Source organism: Talpa europaea, assembly GCF_964194135.1.
Source record: "Talpa europaea genome assembly, chromosome: 13".
Lineage (NCBI taxonomy): Eukaryota > Metazoa > Chordata > Mammalia > Eulipotyphla > Talpidae > Talpa > Talpa europaea.
The window spans coordinates 1,511,299-1,534,152 of NC_140080.1; the positions used below are offsets into that span (position 1 = coordinate 1,511,299).

Here is a 22,854-nt window from a genome sequence, read left to right on the forward strand (position 1 = left end):
AGCGGTTGAGCGCTGGGTTGCGGAGCTGCCCGCAGCCTCTGCGGCGCCGGTTCGATCCCCGGCTGCTCCCCGGCCACCGGAGGAGGGTCCCACATGGCGCGCAGACCTCTCCTGCCGCCCGCTGCTCCCCTCAGCAGTGTGCTTTGGTCCTTCTGCCTGCTCTGCTCCCCGCTCTGGCTCTGGTGAATTCTCTCACCCTCCCGCGCTTCTGACTGTACCCAGTGCTTGTATAGATAAATAAATCCTTAAAAAAGAAAACAGACCCTGAAACCTGAAAAGAGGGGGACAGCCTGAGCCCCGCTAAGTGTCCAGGGCTGCGGTCCTATTCCCCCATGTGCTGACACCATGGTTGTGGCTGGGCTGCCTGGGGAGGGCCAGCTGTGTGGCATGTCTGTGAACCTGCTGGAACACACCTTGTTTGTGAATATTAACGGGCACTGTTAAAAATGAAAATCTGCTCAAAACAAAAAATAAACCCAAGGTCACAGCTAAGAACTCGGGCGTCTGAATTCTGGCATCTGGGCTGATGAGACCCAGTGGGAAATTGAGAGCCATGCTGGTAGCATGGGGCGGGGGGTTGCTTCTGAAAGATGAAAAAGATGATTCACCTCATCAGGGAAAAGCTATTCAAAGGCTGGGCTTGATGAGCTCCCCTGAGGAGCAATCCCGGCTCTTCCGGCATCTGCACGTGCTGCCAAGCGTGGCCCTGGGAGGGCGCCGGCACCGGGCACCAGTGACAACACCAGCGGCAATGACCGCCGCCCAGGAGGGAGCCGTCCTGCCTCCCACCAAAGAACAGGACCCATCCAGCAGCTGCCTTCCCAGTAGCTAACAGCTTGCAGGAGCCAGAGAAGAGGGCAGACGGTTGGCTACAACAGCTCTCCCTTTCCTGAGCCACAATATCTCCTCGCCTGCTCAGGAGGACAAAATTCTCAAAGATGATGTCCAGGCAGAGCAGAAAAACAGCAGAATCCCATCCCCCAAACAAGGACAAATTAGCAAATTTCAGAGGAAAAAAAAATCTATTTCGGCGGGCCTCCTTGGTGGCGCAGCGGGGTTGAGCAAAGTGCTGTGAGGCTGTCCGCAGCCTCTGCAGCACTGGTTCGATTCCTGGACAGCCAGGAAGATACCCACATGGCACGGCAGACCTCTCCTGCCTTGCCCGCTGCTTCCCTCAGCAGTGTACTTCGGCCCATCTGCCTGTTCTGCTCCCTGCTCTGTCTCTGGTGAATTCTCTCGCCCTCCCACATCTCTGGCCTGTACCCCAATGCTTTTATAAATAAATAAATCTTAAAAAAAAAAAAAAAAACCCTACTTAGACAACATGGCCGCTCATGGGGCAGCGATTACTCACACAAATGACTTGTGCAGCCAGAGGATTTTTAAGGGTTGAATACTGTTATTTTATGAAATTGGCTGCAGAGGCACACAAGGGGAAATGGAGTCCTGCTTGCATTCAGACACGGAGGCAGGAAACGCATCACGAAGCGAAGCTGACAAACCCTTGCTGATCTCTCCTGTTCCATTCTCACATTACATGCCAAGCCAAGGGCAGCAGTGACCTTCGACACAGCCTCTGCCGGGCAGGTAGGAAGGGTAGCTGCGAGCTAGATCCACTCCCCCAACTCAAAGGCCAAGCCATGGACACATCCTTAGGGAGGCAGCAGCAAATGTGGGTGGGTGGGGGCTGATCTCTGAGAGCACAGGATCCCAGGCACAGGACAAAGGTCCCTGGTGACTGCAGATCAAGACTCACCTAGCATCCACATGCTGAACAATCTCTCTCCACTGTTTTATTCTGTGACAGCAAAAAACTGAACAATGATGTGTTTCATCAGAACACATTTATTTTGTAAGTAACATTATGAAAACTTGTAAACTATGGAGAGAAAAGAACCTACTACACTGTGGGTGGGAATGTAGACTGGTCCAGCCCCCGTGGAAGTTGAGTATGGAGGGTTCTCAAAATATTCAAAATGGGTCTACCACATGAGTGGAATGAGCCATGGCACTCCCAGGTATCTACCTGGGAATGCAAAGATACTAATTTGAAGTGCACGCCTATGGCCTATGTGCACGCCTATGTGCACGCCTGTGGCCACTGCAGCACCATCTGCAATAGCCAGGTTATGGAACCAGCCAAGTGCCCAAAGAGAAATGAGTGGCTCAGGAAGATGTGGTCTATATACACGGTGGAATACTACTCAGCAGTAAAGAAGGTGAACTCTTGCAACAGTCTAGAGGGAACTGGAGGGGATTATGCTAAGCAAAATGAGTCAGAGGAAGAAAGGCAACTACCAGATGGTGTCACTTCTATGTGGAATACAGAAAGATGAAACAAAGGGTGAGATAAAACCCAACCAATAACAAGTCCTATTATCTGACCACGGAATTAAAACTACCAGAGGGGGAGTAGAAGGGGGAGTACAGTGGGGAGGGGACCCAATGGACTGTGGTAGAAGACTGTGGGTGTCTGATGGTGGAGAAGGGGGTGAATTCTAATGACTCATTCAGGAAGAAATACTTACCTCCTTATTCAAAATTTTAAATTAAACTAGAGCAGCTGTTCAAATATTCTTCGGTATCTAGGTGCATGGAATGCATAGCACTTTTTGTAAACTATCTAAAACACTAATCAAGCTTCAAAACTACTAAATAAATCATTTCTGCAAAATCAGACCCCTTTCTTACACTAGATTTTAATATAAAAGTGATACCTCAGAAAATTCCTTGGTGGGGCTGAGGGAATGACCCACTGGTGTTAGCAGCAAATCTGAGTTCAGGGCCTCCCTGGTGGCATGAGGGGTTAAGACGCAACCAATGAAGTTTTCCACAGCCACTGAAGCACAAGTTCAATCCCCGGCCAGGGAGCTACCCATATGGGACAGCAGACCTCTCCTGACTCACCTGCTGTTCCCCTCAGCAGTGTACTTCAGTAGATCTGCCTGGTCTATTCCCCACTCTGTGTCTGGTGAATCCTCTCACCCCCCTCCACCACACCTCTGGCCTGTACCCCAGTTCTTATATGTATAAATAAATATTTTTTTAAAAAACAGAGTTCAGAATCCAGCTCTGAAGCACACTTGAAGGAGCACTAAACCAGTGAGCTACAAGTCACCCACATGTGTATGTGCAATCTAAATGAATTCAGCACCAAAAAAAAAAAAAAAAAAAAAAAAAAAAAAAAGTCTCCTCTCCAACCTGTTTGCCATCTGCCTTTAGAAAATACAGATTTGGCTAAGCTGGGCATCCAGGGGGCAGGTGGGCCCTGAAGGTAACAGGACCCTTGTCCTGATCCCGTTCTTACCCATTCCAAGGCTCATCATCTTTTTGGGTCCCACCTGGCTCCCCTCCTGACTTTTCCAGCTCTCAGATACCCTCTGATGTGGGGTTCTCTGAAGCACCGGGACTCCCGTGCTGGCAGGTGATGGCTCAGTTCTCTGCCCACAAGCAGAGTGCTTGCCACGCTGGCCCTGTGAACCTTTTGGGGTCCAGCAGCATTCCTGTCCTGTGACCAGTTTCTGAAAAAGCAACAGCTTTACCTCAAGAACTTTCTTTGTGTCTGTGGCCTTGCAGTATACGGGTGACTCTTAACAAGACTGGGGCTCCCGCGCTCAGAAGAAAGAGGGTGTGGGAGAACTTAGCCCAGGGGTCCGGAGAGTGACCAGGGGCATCCAGGGAGACGGGCAGCAGGCCCAGCTAAGTCAAGAAAGAACACTGACTTGTGAACACTGGGAACTGGTCCCTCCCTCCTTTCCCTCCAGCTCCCTTTCCTTCATTTTTCCCCCCAAATATACTAGAAGGTATTTCGGCATATATCTACCAGCACACATGCTTTGTCACATCGCTTTTCATGATAATCTCACTTTGTATACATTTTCCACCCTTATAAATGTAAAGTGGCACAAAATTTTAAAAAGAAGCCTCTGAAAAGTATACTGTCATATTCAAATTATAACCCTAATTCTTACAAGGGGGAAGCTCAAAGGAGAAAGGCAAGAAAGCACGTCTTACCATAGAGAGGAGCAAAGGTGAGGTAGTTCAGGTGGCAAATGTTATAGGCTTCAATGCTGACGTCTTTCCAGATGCCTTGGGTAGGGAAGGAAGGGCCCCAGTCCCAGCTGAAGGAACACTGCTCCTGCAGTTGAGGGGCAAGTAGATTCTGGTTACCATAAAACTTAAAACACTACGAAAAGCCTTTAAAATGGGAAGGCTGTCCTGCGCATGTGCGAGGGCTGCCTTCGCACAGCCTCAGAGTCGGCAGCGCCTTACCCCTCCGCCCAGAGGAGGGGCGGCAGGAGTGGCTGCTTCTGAAGCCTCCTCCTCCCTGGGGCCCGGCATCCTGCAGCCTGGGATGTCCAGATGTCATTCTCAGAAGGACGCTGTCACATCGTATCAGCTCACACCCAAATTAAGTCTCATTTTAACTCAACTGCCCACTTGAAAGCCCTTACCTACAAGCAGGGTTACATTCTGAGGGCTTCAACATACAGATGGGGAGGGGGGAGGGTTTTTATACAGTTCAACCCGAGTGTGTGTGTGTGTGTGTGTGTGTGTGTGCCTCCACGCCCTGCGGCCCCCTCCCCTTTAGGGTGGCTGGGCCAGGTGGGTCGCTTCCAAACAACAACAGCATAGGAGCTAGCACTTCCAGAACCAGGTGAGAAAACACACCACCTTCTCAGCTGCCAACCGGCAGGGGCAAGCCTGAATAGGCCCTGCAGGTGCGTCCACCCAGATGAGGCGCAGTGCCCAGCCTGGCTACCAGCACAGGGACGGCTTCCTGAGCAGGACATAGCCAAGCCATGCCTGGATTCACGACTGCAGAAAGTAGTGACAAATGTGGTTTTAAGCAGAAAATGTGACGACGTGTATCAAAGCCAAAGATAACTAATATCGAAACTAGCATCTGAACCTGTGTGACAAGGGTGAATTTGGCAGAAATGTTCTACGAACACAAAATCTAACTGTGGACATTTACTTTTCAAAATACAAAATGACAATGAGCAACATGGCAGTTACCCTCCACATTTCTCCAGCACATCTCTAGGCCTGGGTGGCATGGGCAGCGATAGCTACACACACCCATGTTCTACTAAGAATATTCTACGCAAATGCAATAACCTAAAGAACGAGGAGATGTTTGTGAACAGGTTTAAGCCAACTGCCAGCTCACTTCTTCCAGCAATGACTCGGAAGTCCTTGCTTCTGAACCAAGAGCCCCAAACAAGAGTTCAAGATGATGCAGACCCCAGGATGGGCGCCACGCCAGACACTCTGCCGCCTGCCTCCCGACTGTTCCGCAGCCGCTCCATGTCCATATCACTTACAAAGGTTCCAGTCCCAAGCAGGTGATGAGTCCCTTAAAATAAACGTCTTACAGCATAACTTTTCTAAGTTCGACTGCAGAGAAAAATTATTATCAAAATCCGCTTAATTAAGTTGTAGGAGGAGGCAAGCTCACTGGGTGCGGCCAAAGCCCAGCCCACACACTGAAGTCCTCACCCAGAGACATGGGTAGAGCAGGCCTGAGTCCGGCCAAGCCTTCTGCCAGGCTCTGACTTATCAAAGACAGAGATAAATGGACAGAAACCAAGAGCTACACCCATTCCACTGAAATCGCCAGGGACCATCTGGGTCTCCCGTCAGAACCCAAACCCTCGGGGGCAGTTTGTACAGAGCGTGCGGAAGTACAGAGGCGCGGTTCCACCGGGAAGCGGGAGACACACATTCAGCATGTTACATGGCCAATGACCTTCCCTGTCAAGGGCCACAGGTCTCTCCTGTTGACACAACTCTGCAGATAAAGGTTTTCACTTGCTCAGAGAATTCCTGCACTATGCTCTCTGCTCCACAGTGGGGGACCTCCCACCAGGGCACCACACACCTGGTCCTCTCTGCCCACAGGCCCCGGGAAAGCCAGAGAGTGAGGTGTCAATGAAATAGTGACAATCACGAAGAGTTTCAGAGGGAATGGGGAACACAGAGTGGGAGGATGGGCGGGGGTGTCGAGACAAGGTTTCCTGAAAAACAGTGCCTTTTACACGGAGAGATGGGATGAGACTGCCTGCCCAGCGTCTGGGGGAGAGAGTGAAGCACCCTTTTCAGAAGGAACAACTTGCACAGAGCTCCAGGTGCAGGGAGCTGAGGGAGAACGAGGGCAGAGGGGCAGGAGGCCGTAGGCAAGGGCAGGGCCAGGACCCTGCACTGCAGTCTGAAGGCAGCGAGAAAGGGAACAGCTCTGGATGCTCCCTGTCTGAAAAGAACTTTCTGGGAAAATGAGTAGAAGAGGCAAAGGAGGTTGGAGGGCTGCCACCTAGGCGGCAAGGCATTATTCCATGCAAGAGACGCTGGCAGGCCGAACTCCAGGCAGGCAGCAGAAACAGAGTGGGAGACGCAAGAACTGGGAAGGGGCAACATCCACCTCATCTAAAGGAGCTGGTGACGGAGGGAGGAAAGAGGGGGGTCCAGAGTGACTCGCGTTTCTGCAGGAGCCACTGCTGTAGGTACCCCCATCAGCAGGATGGGGAGCCCTGGGGGAAGGGACAGACTGACCTTTGGGGCCTGGGAACAGACAGGACAGACGCCAAATGGGCAATCAAGAGAAAGGCTGGCACCCTGAAGCCGTGTGAAGTGAAGACAACATGCCGGAGGGACGGGCAACTCCATGGGTTACTGAAGGCCGGCAGGACAGATGAGAGAGGGAGGAGGGCGTGCGAGGACAGAGGGGCCTGAGCACCAGGACTCTGCAGAGCAGCGCGGCCAGGATGGTGGTGGCAAACGGGAGACGGTGCAGACTTACAAAGAGCTGGACAGGGTCCGCCATGAAAGATGGACAGAGGAGGCAGAGGCCAGAGGGGGCTCATGTTGGATGAGGAGCTGGAGGGGGCTGAGACTAGGGAGAGCGACATCCTGCCTTATGGCCTCCCTTCTCCACCCACTGACGTCAGAGAAGCCACACATGGGTGTCTGCCCTTCGCCCACTTCAAGCCTATGTGGCACAGCAACAGACCCCCCTCCACCTCCACGTTCTGGATGGCTGTGGGGCACCTTGGGATGCAAAAAGCTCCAACCCTGTCTTTCCAATGGCTCCTCCTACCAACACCAGCAAGAAGGAGGGGGAGGGATTAGCTAAATACAAATGATGAGGAGGCCCAAGAGCACAGATTTCAGAGCCAAGATCCCTGCTGTGGGATGTCAACATAGCCATGTCAACACAGCCAGTAACACCACACACAGCTCACTGTGCCAGCTGCTCTGCACCCGAGCTGGTGCTCTACCACAGCTGGCTGCTGCAACCTGGGTCCGACTCCAGATTTCAGCGACAAAGGACTTGTTTCTACCTGGATAACCTGGAAATGTGCTCTAAATGTTGCCAACTGAATGAGGGTGGGGAGGGGGATATACTACATGGATGTATGTGTAACACATTTTTTTTTTTTAAGATTTATTTATTCATGCATACAAGAACCGGGACAAGGGCCAGATGCACAGGAGGGTGAGTGGATTCACCAGAGACAGAGCGGGGAACAGAACAGGCAGACTCAGTGAAACACACTGCTGAGGGGCGCAGCAGGCGAGACAGGCGAGGTCTGCCGTGCCCTGGGGGATTCTCGCCGGCCGGGATCAAACCCGTACTGCAGAGGCTGCGGACAGCTTCACAGCGCTGTGCTCAGCCGTTTGAGCCACCAGGGGAGGCCCCGACACATATACTTTTACTGACGACCTGAAAAGTCAACTTTTCACGTTAGGATCCAGAAAGTCCTGCTTTTGACAGAAGCTCAACTATGGAAAAGGAGAGGGAGAAAGCGCAACCTCTAGTACCCACACCAGCACACATGTGAGGCTGAGGCAGGAGCACAGGGACTCTTCACACAGCAGAGTGAGCACGAAACCCTCAGTGGAGGCTCTCCTGCCCCCAAAGCAACACCCCAACACTACCCAGTTACCGTAGACCAAGCTAACTGCCGCTAAGGCGCTGGCACAGATTCAGCGAGGGTAGAGGTAAACACAAAGGAGCAGGTGTCCAAGTTCTTACATAAGCCTTAAGATAACCACCTAAACCATCAGAGCGAGTGAGATGAGGGTGCAGCTAAAGGGTGCTGAGAAAATACCCTTCTCTTCACAGTGTAACAAATAATTACTTTGTTGTTTCAAGTAATTGCCACATCCTCCAAAAATGGAAAGTGGAATTACCAGGTTATCTAGTAATCCCACTTCTAGGTACACATCCAAAGGAACTGAAAGTGGGGTCTCAGAGATATCTGTACTAAGCAACATCACTCACCACAGCCACCAAGTGCAAACACCCCCGGAGCCCACTGTCAGACAAAGGGCAGCAGACAAAATGTGGCATGCGTAGACAGTGGAATATTAGTCACTATTAAAAAAGGGAGTCCTGTCGTGTGCTATAGAATGGATGGACCTTCAGGGCCTCATGCTAAATGAAGCAAGCCAGACACAGTAAGACAATACCCAGTGACCCACTTACAAGTGGTGTTGGGAGGGCGTACTCATAGAAACAGCAAGAATGGTGGTTGCAGGGAGCGGGGAAGGGGAGTGAGGAGTTGCCATTGAACAGGAATAGGGTTTCAGTTTTAAAGAAACCTGTTTCACAATAACAGGCCTGCACTTAATAACCTCAGTTAAAAGAGCTTATGAGGGTAAATTTTGTGTTACCTGCATTTTACCACAATTAACTTTTTAATATCAAAAAATAGAAAAATAAATGCCTCATAGGATATTTTTGTAACCATGGATTGGAATAATCCCAAGTCATGCAGATGGAACCAAAGAAAAACCATGTTCTTTGTGGGCTTTGTTATCTTTTTGTTTGATCTTTATGAGACCCTAGCAGTAAAACCTAAGAACAGGACAGGAAATACATTAATATTTGCAGGAGGCTTCCTAGCAACAAGCGAACCTTACAGTTTGGTGAAAAGAAGGGGAAGAGGAACATTACATGACAAGTCACTGACATCTTTTTCTATTACCTAAGTTCAGCAGTGTGCTTCAGGGAGGAAACCCAGAAAGACAAGGTTCTCCAGAAAAAGTTCACAGAATATTTTGGCTGTTACCCCAGTGTTCACATCCCTCGAAGGGTATGGGACAGAGACGCCCTCCGTTCGGGGCTCGCCCATCCTCAGGCTAATGCCCCGTGTGGGGAGACCCTTACCTTGCGCACAAAGTTGACGTGGCACTCGCCCTTCTGCACAGTCGGGGGACAGGCGGGGGGCACCTGGTAGCTGGTGTGGGCCGCGCTTCGCTGGGCCGCGTACAGCACAGGGGACTGGAACTGCAGCTCCACCCGGTTCTCAGCCCGGAGCAGCCTGGTGATGTCGAAGCTCTGGGGGAGAGGAGGACAGGTGTGGGAGATGTCCGCACCTTGATGTCGGCAAGGGTGGCAAAGGCACCCCCAGTCGCCAACATCTTCAGCAGGCAAAGCTCTGCTCAGAAACAGAACAAAGTCATCCTTCTCTTACAGCCAAGCCTGTTCTCTGGCCCAGGCCTTCGTTTCTGGGTTTCTCCTATTTTTACTGACAAATGACAGGCCCAGGCAAACAGAGCTGGTGGGACATGTCTTTGGCCCTGGAGTGTCTGCTCTGCCTATTCACACATGGCCTTGGCCTGCCTGCGGTCTGCACAACATTCCAGGTCAACCTGACCCTCCTGAGTGGAGGGCATTTCTACAAGTCACAAGCTACTTTTGTTCTGAAAAGTCTACCCTTTAAAAGAAGGGATGGAGACATCTTAGGTGATTATTCCAGAAAAAAAGGAACATTTTCTCTTGTTTTTACTTTTTTTGTTCTTTTTTTTTTAAAAAAAATTGTATTATTCCCTATTGAGGTAACACTGGTCTGCAACACTGTGTAATTTAGGGGCACAGGCTCACTCCCCTCACTCCCCTTCAGATGGATGTTTCAACACCACATCCACCCACAATGCACCCACAGTCCTCGACCATAGCCCATTCAGCCCCTCTCCACCTTGTTCGCTCCCTCTATGGCAGCCTCAGTTCTGCAGTCAGATTTCTAGCCTGTGCTTCAGTTTAGTTTTGTCTGGAATGTTCTAAAACTGCTGATCAGTTGTTGATTCCTATGAAACCTGGACTGAACAGACGGGATAGGGATTAAGGGAGTGCTGGGTGTGCTGGGAGCTGGGCCCACACCTTAACACCAGCCTAGGGAACCCCTCAGGAACTCCGTGGGGCTCCCAGTGTTCTCAACATCCTACAGATGTGGCCACCAAGAAGCCAAGAATCTAATCAGAGCTTCAAAGAGCTTGTGGTGCCTGCATCGTAAGGGTGCCCCGGACACACACGCGCCTGAGGGGCTCCATACTTACGTATCTATCAAACATGTTGTCTGTTTTCCCGATGGTAATGTTATTCAGCAGGATTTGGGAAACTGTGTCAACTCCCTCGAAAATCATAATCACTTTTTGCCATTCACTAAAAAAATAAAAAATAAAAAAAATAAAAACCAAAGATTTTTAAAAGATGTATGAAACATGAGGTTAGATAACTTATCTTTAGTAAGAACGGAAGGAATATACATTTCACAAAGAAAAAAACGTTTTGTGTATGTAGTTCACAGGACAGCTTAAAGGCCAATGAAATTTTCCTACGTATTGCTTAATACATTTCTATGCTGAATAATCCAACCTATCTTTCGTCATAACAAACACCACAAAAATCATGAGCCCAACATATAATTTCTGACTGCATCTACATATTTTCTAGAACTTCACAAAGTTCCTATAAGGACCAAGTCAAAGAACAGACACCCGAAGCTCTCACCAGTGCTTACCCTTGGCGACACTATGGAAGAGAAGGCATTAGCCCCTACCACGGGCCCTGTGCTCCAGTAAGCCCTGCAGGGAGCTCAGCAGTCTCTGCGTGGTGTTCAAACCCAAACACACAAAGAGAAAACTCTGAATGCCTGACTGTGCAGTACGGTCTTGGTGGACTCCCTACAAGAGTTCTGGCCTTTGTCACAAGGGAAGACTCAAGGAGGAAACAGCAACTTACAGAAGAATATGAATGAAATAGAGCACGTAAGATACGCTGCATGGGTATAGCCACAGGGTAAGATGTCATTCAACAAGATCAAGAACCAGGTTGCTAAGTGGCGACACAAATGAGCTTTGAGTAGAAGCCGGTGGCAAGGGACCAAGCACTGCGAGGCCCATGCATATGAGATTTGCAGAAGAAACAAATACAGAGAAGAGGCGTGAGTCGAGAGAAATGTTAGGCAAAAATTAACCAAACTCGGAGAGAACGAACACAGGAGGATGAGCTGAGGAGATGGAAATGGCGCTCCACTGGAAAAACACAAGGAGTCAGAACATAAAGGAAACTTTCAGTGGGATTTGCTGAGTACAAGGTGACACAGGGCTGCCAGTGGCGGTTTTAGGTCTTATCTGGAAACAGCAGCTTGGAGCACATAACTGCATGATGTTCAGCCAGTCTTTTGGCTTCTTTCTCTGAACAGTCTAGGAAATAATCACCAAAAAAATCATACAAAAGGGAACAGGAAGTTTTTTTGTGCTTAGCAATAATGGTGGGCGATATGACTGGGAACGTTCTGCCTTGTGTGGAAACAGCTGCGGAGAATGACACACACATTCCTGAAAACTGTGCCTGGGGTTTTTCTCCCGGCCGCTCACCAGGACATCAGGCCAGGCCATCACCTCGACGGCTGGCTACCACCACAGATGACCTACGTCTGTTCCCACTTGACAATACTGTAAATGCACATCCACTACTGAGCCTGGGGGTGGCCCGGAGGAAATGGAGATGAGAAAGCTAACTTGCTTTAGGGGACTATTAACCAGAAAAACGAAGCAAGGAGACAAGTGTGTGAAATGAAGTGGCCTCCCCAAGGACAGTTCAGGACACAAGCCCACATTCACTTCCCAGCACGAGGCTGCAATCTGCTTGTCTCTGATGTGCAACTTAAACAAATAAAAAAGTATTGCTTAGAAAAAGGAGATTGGGGCCTCCCTGGTGGCGCAGCGGTTGAGTGCTGGGTTGCGAAGCTGCCCGCGGCCTCGGCAGCGCCGGTTCGATCCCCGGCTGCTCCCCGGCCACTGAAGGAGGGTCCCACATGGCGCGCAGACCTCTCCTGCCGCCCGCTGCTCCCCTCAGCAGTGTACTTCGGTCCTTCTGCCTGCTCTGCTCCCCGCTCTGGCTCTGGTGAATTCTCTCACCCTCCTGCGCTTCTGACTGTGCCCAGTGCTTGTATAAATAAATAAATAATAAATAAATTAAAAAAAAAAAAAAAAAAGGAGATTGGCTGGAATACATACCTAAGGTTAAAGGGGATTTTAAACTCCTTGCTATAGGTCCAGTTATCCCAGGAGATCCATCTGTACTTGAGGTCATTGAATCTATAATAAGGATCCTGTTGGTAAAAAAAATTAGGGCAGATGCTTAAATGCACAAAAATAAAAGAACTTAATTAATGATAAACACCTAAATTTAGCGAACTCCTGGCCTGAAAGTATCATCACTGCCTCCGCCAGCACAGCTTGCCCTAAAGGCTAATAGCCCATCTACTCACAGACTGTCACCTGAACAGAGTCGACGTGGTTTTCACAAGCTCAAAAATACTAAAAAAAAGGTTTATTTTAAAAAATCCAAATATCAGAAATAAAGATACTCTAGGATGTAAATAATATAACGCCATTATCAGTGAACACGTGTGGAAATTAAGGCGGTCGTCCTTTGGTGCACCCGATGAGGGATTTCCGAGGGATCAGCAGGGTGTGACACTGGGTACCCCTGAGCTCCTCACGGAGCAGCAAACACCACTCCTCGGGGCGTGTAGAATTTCCAAAGTTTCTCTCCACTCAGGTTTACTACGTGGGCAAAAAGGAACTCCAGAGAGAACACACAGGCAGCCCAGGCACCGTCAGACACACAAACCAAAGGCTTCCTCCATCATCCTAGATGCACTCAAGCGCCGAACGTGCTCTCGGCTGCCTCCGCGTGAGCCGAGAACAGAGGTGTCCATAAAGGCAGGTTCCAGGCTACTGAGGGAGAAGCAAGTCAAAACCACAGGAAGACATCACCTCACAGCTACGAGAAGTCCGTTAAAAAGACCGACAAGTGCTGGGAGGAGGTGGAGAAAGAGGAGCTTGGCACGCTGTTGGTGTGAACGTGCAGTGGAGCAGCCAGAGGAAGAGGGATATGGGTTCACCTCCAAGAACTAAAATGGGAGCACAATATGGCCCAGACCCCCACTGCTGGCCCTTCATCAGGAGACCACGAACCAGTGACTCAAAACCAGCAGTTCTACAGTGTTTACTGCAGCCTTCCTGCAACGGCCAGGGCCCGGAAGCAGTCTCAGGATACTGGACAGGACACCACAAGAAGGGTCTGTCCACACAGTGGAACACCAGCCGGTCGGGAGGAGAAAGGAAATGCTGCCACTTACAGCCTAGTGGAGGGGTGCCCGAGGCAAGGTGAAGTGAAGCAAGTCACACTCACAAAGACAAGTGCGGGGCGATTCACACACACGAGGAAAGGAAGGAATGGAAGCAGGTGAACTGACAAAGCGAAACGACTGTCGCCTGGCAGGCTCCAACGCAGCGAGGCTTCCGAGGATGGGGTGGACTAGGCCCCAAGGGGTAGGGATGGCAGAAGAGACAGCCTGGCCAAGGCGCAGTGGACACGGGTGCAGCGGCAGACACAGGAGAGACCACCGGCCCAGAAGGCCATGGACGGTCCCCCCAGCCCCTTGCTGCAGAGCCTCCAACCTCTGTGACCTCTGCCGACTCTGCCCCGGGGTTCCCAGGTGCTGCTCAGTGTCCGTGTCCTCCTTTTCACGGTGCTTAGGTCCTTCTTTCCCACCCGCGGTCCACCGTCCACCTCCCCGATGAGGGCCCCCAGACAGAACAGAAAGTCCTGGTCACGACTGTGGCCAAGACCAGCTTGGGGAGGGAGCACCGCCAAACATGTCCCCAGCTGGGACAGACAGCCGGGCTCCCCAGGGCCCCCACTCACATGGGGAACGGAGGTAACCCTGCGCATCCACGGAGCAGGGCTGGAGGGCCGGCTGGATGGCATATGTCCTCTACCCGGCACCAGCCAGCACACAGGAGTGTCACTGCAACAAGAAAGACAGCTCAGGAAGGTTCGACTGGAAGAAATCTGTGACTAGCTACGAGGGGCAGGGTGGCTGACAGCAGACAGACACCAAACTGACCCTGCTAAGAGTGAGGTTCTGCTCTGCTAAACAGGGTGTGCCCGGCTGGGCAACTTGCTTCCTTCTCTGTTTTTCACACATGCACAGAGGCACAAAGACTCACCCCAGCCCTAGGAGCAGTGACTGTCACTGGCGACAGCTCGTTGCGTAGGGCCTGGGGCTCTCACGCGCCCCTGTGCCTGACAAGCCCACGCAGAAGAGATGAAAGCTCTGAAGATGAAGGTCCCAGAAGGAAGAGGAAGCACAGCCAGGAGTGAACCGACTCAGCCCAAGGCCAGGCTGAGGCCGCTCACACACACAGGCTCCGTCCTGTGTCCCGGCCACCGCTGTGTCCAGGTGTGGGGCCACCGGCCTCCCACTCACCGGCCAACATGCCCAGGCACGAAGCCACGCAGCTCATCCACTCCCCACCGGCACCTCCAGCAGAGCCGTGGCCACCCGCAGACACCACCCCAGAGGCAGAGCCCGGCCACCATGTATGCAGTGCCTGAGCCAGGCACCAACAAGTGACCCTCACGCTCACTCACTGTCCCCGACACACCACAAGGCCGCAGCGCACGTCACTGACTGGGACCTCTCGCTGAGAACAGATGAGTAGCCAGGTCCAGCCCACCCAGTCCCCAGTGCAGTTCAGAGCAGTGCCTGGCCCCACCCCAGAGGGAAGGACTCAGGGGGAGCTCAACGAGGAAAAGAAAGTCCTTCCAGCTATTGCATTTAAAGGCCTGGTTTTCTTGGACACTTAGGGGGGGAAAGCTTAACATTTACTCTAAAACAAGCAAAACTGAACAATGTTTAGATAAGGATCTGGAGATGTTTGGTAGAAAGCAGGACTGTTCAGGACGGGGTTCCCTTTGGAGGCAGCCAGTGAAGGTACCAGAATGTGCAGCCTCACAAATTGGATGGGGATGGGGTTCTTTTAATAATTAAGATTGCAAAATTCAAAAACATGTGTGCCTAGAACCTTCCATTTATCAAGGACTATATAATAAAAAGGGAGGAAAAGGGCATGGGAGCTAAGGCCCCCTAAATCACAGGGGCTTATGGCTTGCAGCCTGGAGACTTGTCTCTCCACCCTCCAGCATCCCCCAACTTCACCGCCCTCCTTCCCCCAGAGGGGCTGCCGCAGGGAGCACCCACGCCATGAGTCAGTCGGACACCGTGGCAACCTGATCATCTCCTCCCAAAATCCTTAAGTCAGTAACCCTGCTTCCCAGATACAGGGGAGGAACACTTAAATGTTAAGCTTTTCCAGTTTTAGAAGACTTCTTTTTAACTGACCACAAAGGATTCAAAAAGAGAATCATAAGACCACACAGACCATTTTCTCAGGCACTGCTAAGTGCCAGGCTACATCTCTGAAAGATGGGGCTGCGTGCCAGGAGCGAGTCTCCCAGCGAGCTGAAGGGTGGGTGAGACCACAGCTGGCAGGCAGTGGGTGGGCGGGTGCATGGTCCATGGAAGGAGGCCACCCTGGAAACAGGGCAGGGCTGGGGGGTGCTGGCAGGTAGAGCCAGGTAGGGATAATCTGTTTGTTGTGGGTTCAAGTCCCAGTTCAGTCCTAAAACCTGTGATGCTCTAATAACATCTAATACTGTTTGCTCAGTTCTAGAATGGGGGTAATGACAGAGTCTCCAGGATCAGCCTGAAATTTGCAAGAGAGCCCAGAATGCTTCAGGTCATGTGGCGAGCACTCAATTAGTAAGAGCTTCTGCTACCATTGTACGTACAGAACACATCAAAAACATTTATGGGAGGGCCTCCCTGGTGGCACAGGCGGTTGAGTGCAGCACTATGACGATGTCCGCAGCCTCTGCAGCGCGGGTTCGATTCCCGGCTGGCCAGGGAGATTCCTCTCCTGTCTCCCTGCTACTCCACTCAGCAGTGCTTTTGCTCCATCTGCCTGTTCAGTTCCCTGCTCTGTCTCTGGTGAATCCTCTCACCCTGTACCCCTGGCCTGTACCCCAGCTCTTGTATAAGTAAATAAATCTTTAAAAAAAAAAAAATCTATGGGAGAAAACTTTGGTTAACAGTGACTGATTCTGTGCCAGGAACTGGCAAACCAGGAGACAGGACAGGAAGGAGACTCCTCATTCATTATACATCCTTAAATGTTCCTATTATTATATCCTTTACCTGTTCCTAAAAGTCATTAAAATTAACTGACTTCTGGGCCTCCGCTGGTGGCGCAGCGGTTGAGCGCTGGGCTGCGAAGCTATCTGCAGCCTCTGCAGTGCTGGTTCGATCCCCGGCTGCCGGTGAGGTTCCCACATGGCGTGACAGACCTCTCCTGTCGTGCCCGCTGCTCCCCTCAGCAGTGTATTTCATCACTCTGCCTGTTCTGCTCCCCACTCTGGCCCTGGTGAATTCTCTCACCGTCCTGCACTTCTGACTGTACCCAGTGCTTTGCTTGTATAAATAAATAAATAAATAAATAAATAAATAAATAAATAAAATCTTTAAAAAAAAAATTAACTGACTTCTTTTTACAAAAAAGAAACACCATGTCTAACAGGAGAGATGAGGAGGCAGGGTGGTTATAAGACTGAACTACAAGACTCAACAACCAACAATAAAAGAGAGAAGGAAAAAACAAAATGGCACTGAACTCCCAGGCCTGGTGACTAAGGAAGTACTGCAGTTTTTATTAAAAACAGGAAAAAATGAGAGACACTGGGGGCTGGAGAAGGGGACAATGGACACCTGGGTATCGCATGCCACGCAGACATTGGTGAGGGTCAGAGGCATGAGCAGGCCCGTCCCCGGCACATGTCAGGAGGGGACGCAACACAGAGCACTCCAGGCAGTTGAGCAGAGACACTGGCCACAACTGAGGGGCCCAAAGAAAGAAACTGGCAGGGTCTTGTGGAGAGGGGCCTCTGGGAGGGCTGCACTGGGTGGGTGTCCTGGCAGCGACACCCCACGCTCTTGTCAACTCTCACTAACGTGTTTACCTGAAAACATGGCTTCTTCCCTCTCTGACTCTATCCTCCTGGCCCACAGGCAGCGTGGGATGATGAACACTGGCCCGTCCTGGCCCCACGGTTCAGTGCACACCAGGCCTGCGGCCCTACCTGCTATGAGCTACAGCTGTACAATCCCTTCCGCCACCGGGAGGCCTGGGGTTACACCAATAGAGCACCTGGGAGGGCCTGGGGCTAGATTGCACCCAGAGGAGGGCTAAGAGGTACAAGCCCTTGAGTACCTACCCAAGGAGGAAGCACAGGTCCACACGTGAGGATCAGGGTGTTGTTTTAAAGAACACGGGCTCAGAAATCTCGAGGTTCTCTTTTCCCAAAACCTGAGGACACTAGGGGCCTCCCTGGTGGCACAAGGGGTTAAGATGCAACCTATGAAGTTGTCCGCAGCCACTGCAGCACGAGTTCAATCCCCCGGCGGCCAGGGAGCAACCCACATGGCGCAGCAGACCTCTCCTGCCTCGCCCGCTGCTCCCCTCAGCAGTGTATTTCAGTGGATCCGCCTGTTCTGTTCTCCACTCTGTCTCTGGTGAATCCTCTCACCCCCAGCATCTCTGGCCTATACCCCAGCTCTGATATGCATAAAAATAAATAAATCTTTAAAAAAAAAACTTGAGGACACTAGCGAGTGAGGACCCTCATGGCGCAGATTTAAGCTTCACATGCGAAGCCACTGGCCATCTCCGTCCTGAGCACCCTGGTGCTGAGCAGCCAGACCATGGAGACATCTGACCTTTCAGCGAGTCTTTTCCTGAAAGTGTGGGAGATGCATCATAAACAGATCCAACGTTCCCGCCTAAGTCCTCTGTGAAAGGTCACATAAAGCCAGATTGAGATAGTCCACCCTTAGGATAAATGTCTAGTCATCTTGGATCCGAGCCACGGGACTGCCGAGAATGCAGGGAGCCACGAAGCATTGGCTTGGGGATGTGTTTACTGCTAGTAAAATGGTCCCAAAATACTTGGGCTAAAATTGCGGCCAGGGCCTCCCCTGGTGGCGCAGCAGTTGAGCGCTGGGCTGCGAGGCTGCCTGCAGCCTCTGCAGCGCCAGTTCATTCTCCGGCCGCCGGCGAGGGTCCCACAAAAAAAAAAAAAAAAAAAAAAAAAAAAATTGAGGCCAAATTGTATGTTTACATGCTTGCTATAAATGCCTCTACATAGAAAAATTCTGAATGGATAAAGCACATTTCAAAGTTTTAACAGCAGCTCTGGAAGTCAGGTCTCTAACTTTTCTTCTTCTTACTCAGGTATATATAAAAGAGGAAAAAAAGGAAGCTTTTCAAAACTCACACTGGTGAATAATTGTGCCTGAAGCTCAGAACATTTCTAACCAGAGTGACCTTATCTGGGCATGGGTCATATCATATGGTAATGAATACATCGTTTTGCCTCCCTCGAATGTAACCTCCCACAAAATAGATAGCGCATATGTCTCTCAGGCCTAGTGCACTGTGTAGGTGACAGGAGGCTGAGTCAGTAAACGACACCTTTAACAGAAAGGCTCTCCAAGTCACCTAAGGGTTAGATTTGGGTGTGTGCCAGGACACAACCAAGGCACCACAGAGACGCTCAGGAAGTCAGAATTCCATCTCGCCGGAACCCCGACATTCTCCTTGACAGCTGTCTCTGACACCTCACCAACAAAGCTGTTGGGTCTAGTTTAAAATGTGTCTTCAGCAAAAGCAGTACTAAGAAGGGAAGCAGGGGCCTCCCTGGTGGCACAAGGGGTTAAGATGCAACCTATGAAGCTGTCCACAGCCACTGCGGCACGAGTTTGATTCTCAGCCAGCCAGGGAGCTACCCACATGGCGCAGCAGACCTCTCCTGCCTCGCCCGGTGCTCCCCTCAGCAGTCTATTTCAGTCAGTCTGCCTGTTCTGTTCTCCACTCTGTCTCTGGTGAATCCTCTCACCCCCCACACCTCTGACCTGTACCCCAGCTCTTGTATGCATAAATATTTGGGGGGGAAAAAAAGAAGCATATAGCAATACAGGCCCATATTTAAAAACAAGAAATATCCCAGAGAAACCACCTAATCTCTCATCTTAAGGAACTAGAAAAAGAGCCAAATAAACCCCAAAAGCCAGTAGGAGAAAACAATAAAAATTTGAGCAGAAATGAATGAAACAGATATCAAAAAGACCATCTGTAGGGTAAAGAAAATGTCAGGCTTTTCTGCCCTCCCACCATCAGGATAGATGATGGATCCTTGAGGTCCTGAATGCATGCCTGATGGCGGCACCTGGAATAGGATGTGGGCATAGGTAGATGGGATTCACCTGGGCTAAGACTGGGCTTTTAAGGGCGGCGTCATGGGAACATCAGCAGAAGCTGAGCAGCAGCAGAAGCCGAAGAGAAGCCGAGAGAGAAGCAAAGAAGGAGAAGCAGAGAACGCCAGAGAGAGGGTGGATTTGCTGGGGGCTGGAAGGCCTGCCGGCCTCCTGGACCCCAGTACTCCTGCCTGCCATATGCCTGGTAAACCCCAATAAAAGACCCACAAAAACCCACTGAGGACTCTGACTCCTCCTTTACCCGGTCTGCATGGAATCAGAAAACCTGCACTATATCCGCTCCTGACCTTACACCATCCAAAAAAAAAAAAAAAAACAATGAAACCAAAAGCTGATTTTAAAAAAATAAACAATAGACAAACCTCTAGCTAGACAGAAATCCAGAGGATAAAAAATTACTATGAACATTTCTATGCAAACAAGTTCAACAATCTAGATGAAATGGGAAGATTCTTAGAAGTATACAATCATCCAAGACTGAGTAGGGAAAAAATAGAAAACCTGAATAAGCCAAAGGAAATTGAAACAGCAATCAAAAGTCTTCCAAAAAGCAAAACTCCGAGGCCAGCTGTTTTCACAAGCAAGGTCTACCAAACTTCAAATGTGAACTGATGCCTATTATGCTCAAACTCAAAAAATTGAAGAGGAATACTTCCAACTACATTTTAAAACCTCAATAAAATCTTAACAAGTTCAGGCCTTCCTGGTGGGATAAATGCAACGTATCTTAACAGAGTAAACGCCATGTAAGGCAAACCTACATCATTCTCAATGGTGAAAACCTGGAAGTCTTTCCACTCAGATCTGGTACAAGATAAGACTGCCCGGTCTCACCACTGGTCGACACAGTACTGGCACAGCTAGAGCAAGTAGGCGCAACAGAGAGCAGTAAGAGGAATTCAAATCGGGAAAGAGATGAAGCCATCTGTAGGGTAAGGTAAAAGGTATCAGGCTTTTCTGCCCTCCCGCCATCAGGATGGATGACGGACCCCTGCGGTCCTGAGTGCATGCCTGATGGCGGCCCCTGGAGTAGGGTGTGGGCATGCGTAAGTGTGGCCACCTGAGCTAAGAGACTGGTTTATAAGGGTGGCGCAGCAGAGCGCGGTGTTGAGGGTGGAGCAGTGGAGTGTCCGGAGGAGTACAGCGACTATAAACGACGGCGAAGAGCATGCGGCTGCTAGAACCGTTCATAAACCTGCCCGGAATGGGTTGGTTGCCTTACACCATCATTACTTGCAGATGACATGATAATATACATAAGAAGCCCAAGAAATCCGCAGGAAAACTGAAACAGTAAAGCAGTTCAGTAAACTGGCAGGTTCAACAACCAAGCACAAAAATCAGTTGCCTCTCTATACGCAAACAATGAACTAGAAGAAATTAAGAAAATCAGCCCATTTAAAAGCACACATACCAAGAAAAAAAAAAAAAAGACACCTAGGAGTAAATGTGAGCACAGCGAAGGGCCTGTATAGGGACACCGAGAGACACCGTTAAAGGCAACAAGAACACATGCTAAGGAGTGGAACCCCACCACTAGCACCCATCACACACAAAACCAGCCAGCCCCAAACGGGCCAAAGATGTGGGCGTGAGACCTGAAACCATAAAACACATGGACGAGAACAGGGGCAAAACACTCCAAGACATAAACCTCAGAGACTTCTGGACAAATTTCTTCCCGGCAGCAAAGAAGACAAAAGAATACAAACACCTGGGACAACATCAAACTAAAAAGCTCTTGCACAGTGAGAAAGAGACTGTAACTAAAATGGACACTCTACTGAGTGGGAGAAAATACTTGGACACCATACTTCTGACAAGGGGCTGCTATCAAAGATCTATAAAGAACTCATACAACCCAATAAACAAAAGGGCAGGAGAGCTAAATAAGCACTTCTCCAAGGAGAACACACCGATGGCCACAGGCACAGGAAAGAAGGTTTCTCACTCACTGTCAGGGAAACACAAATCAAAACCACAATGAGCTATCACCTTGCACCTGTGGGGATGGCCCACATCAGAAAGCCCAGAAACAAGTGTTGGTGAAAGTGTGGAGAAAAAGGAGCCCCCCTACACTGTGGGTAGGAAAGTAAACTGTCCAGTCCCTATGGAAAATAATATAGAGGTCTCTCAAAAGACTAAAAATGAATCTATCATATGACCCAGCGACTCCACTCCTAGGTAACTACCCCAAAACAGGAGCCTCCCTGGTGGCATAGGGGATATGTCTCAACACTGTCACCTCTCTGGCCTGAGTGTGATCCCCGGCCAGAGAGCTGACCCACAGGGTGCAGTAGACTTCTCCTGTCTTGCCCTGTGCTCCCCTCAGCAGTAGATTTTAGTAGATCTGCCTATTCTGCTCCCCACTCTGTCTCTGATGAATCCTCTCACCCCGCATCCTTCTGGCCTACACCCCAGCTCTTGTATGCACAAATAAATCTTCTTAAACCCCCCGCCAAAAATCTAAAAGGAAACCTGCTAGATGTTTATAGCAGCACTATTTGCAATACCAAAGATATGGAAACAACCTAAATACCCCCAAAAGATGACTGACTCAAGAAGACATGCTCCATATACACAATGGAATAGTACTCAATGACCAAAAAAGACAAACTCATGCCATGTGCAGCAATCTGGATGGAACTGGAAGGGATACTAACTGAAATAAGCAAAAAGGAAAAAGATAAACAGTCAACGGTGTCACTTACATGTGGAATATAGAGAAACCAAAGGGTGAGACAAAAAAACTTTAAAAGCAACCCTTGAAAACTGGTCATAGAACTGGGGCTTTCAGAGTGGGAGGGAATGGTGGGGCGTGGAGAGAAGAGAACACAGTGGACTGTCACCTCCAAAAGTACAGGACTCTGGGTGCTGCAGTGACTGTGGGGAGGGGAGGCAGAATCTTATATAGTCAAAACACTAGCAAGGGGCCTCCCCGGTGGCGCAGTGGGTTGAGTGCAGCGCTGTGAGGCTGTCCGCAGCCTCTGCAGCGCAGGTTCAACTCCCAGCTGGCCAGGGAGCAACCCACATGGCGAGCAGACCTCTCCTGTCACGCCCACTGCTCCCCTCAGCAGGGTATTTCGGTCCGTCTGCCAGTTCTGCTCCCCGCTCTCTCTGGTGAATCTTCTCACCCTCCCACGCCTCTGGCCTGTACCCCGGTTCTTGTATGCATAAAATCCTTTAAAAAAAAAAATTAACAAGGATGTAAAATAATGCTACTTCAGCAAGTTCCCAAAGAAAAACGTGATGGATGCAGGATGCAAATCCAAACGTAAAGTAAAATGTGTCCTCATAGCATTTTCAGCATTTCCCTGCTAGAGGTCTGCCCCCCCCCCTCACCAACACACCTGCACTCACCCAGCCTCGTATCCAGCACAGC

At 50.2% G+C, this 22,854-nt stretch overlaps 1 protein-coding gene across 1 annotated transcript in view; it reads right to left on the reverse strand.

Moving 5' to 3' along the window:
• The window catches only part of MANBA (mannosidase beta), a gene marked incomplete at both ends in the record, with an annotated part of 65,971 nt that overhangs the window by 40,425 nt on the left and 2,692 nt on the right, over nucleotides 1–22,854 (reverse strand). The window contains 4 exons of the mRNA XM_084251981.1: nucleotides 4,015–4,138; nucleotides 9,173–9,343; nucleotides 10,342–10,447; nucleotides 12,307–12,401. Of these exons, the coding sequence (XP_084108107.1) occupies nucleotides 4,015–4,138; nucleotides 9,173–9,343; nucleotides 10,342–10,447; nucleotides 12,307–12,401 (496 nt within the window). The remainder of the gene's footprint in view (nucleotides 1–4,014; nucleotides 4,139–9,172; nucleotides 9,344–10,341; nucleotides 10,448–12,306; nucleotides 12,402–22,854) is intronic.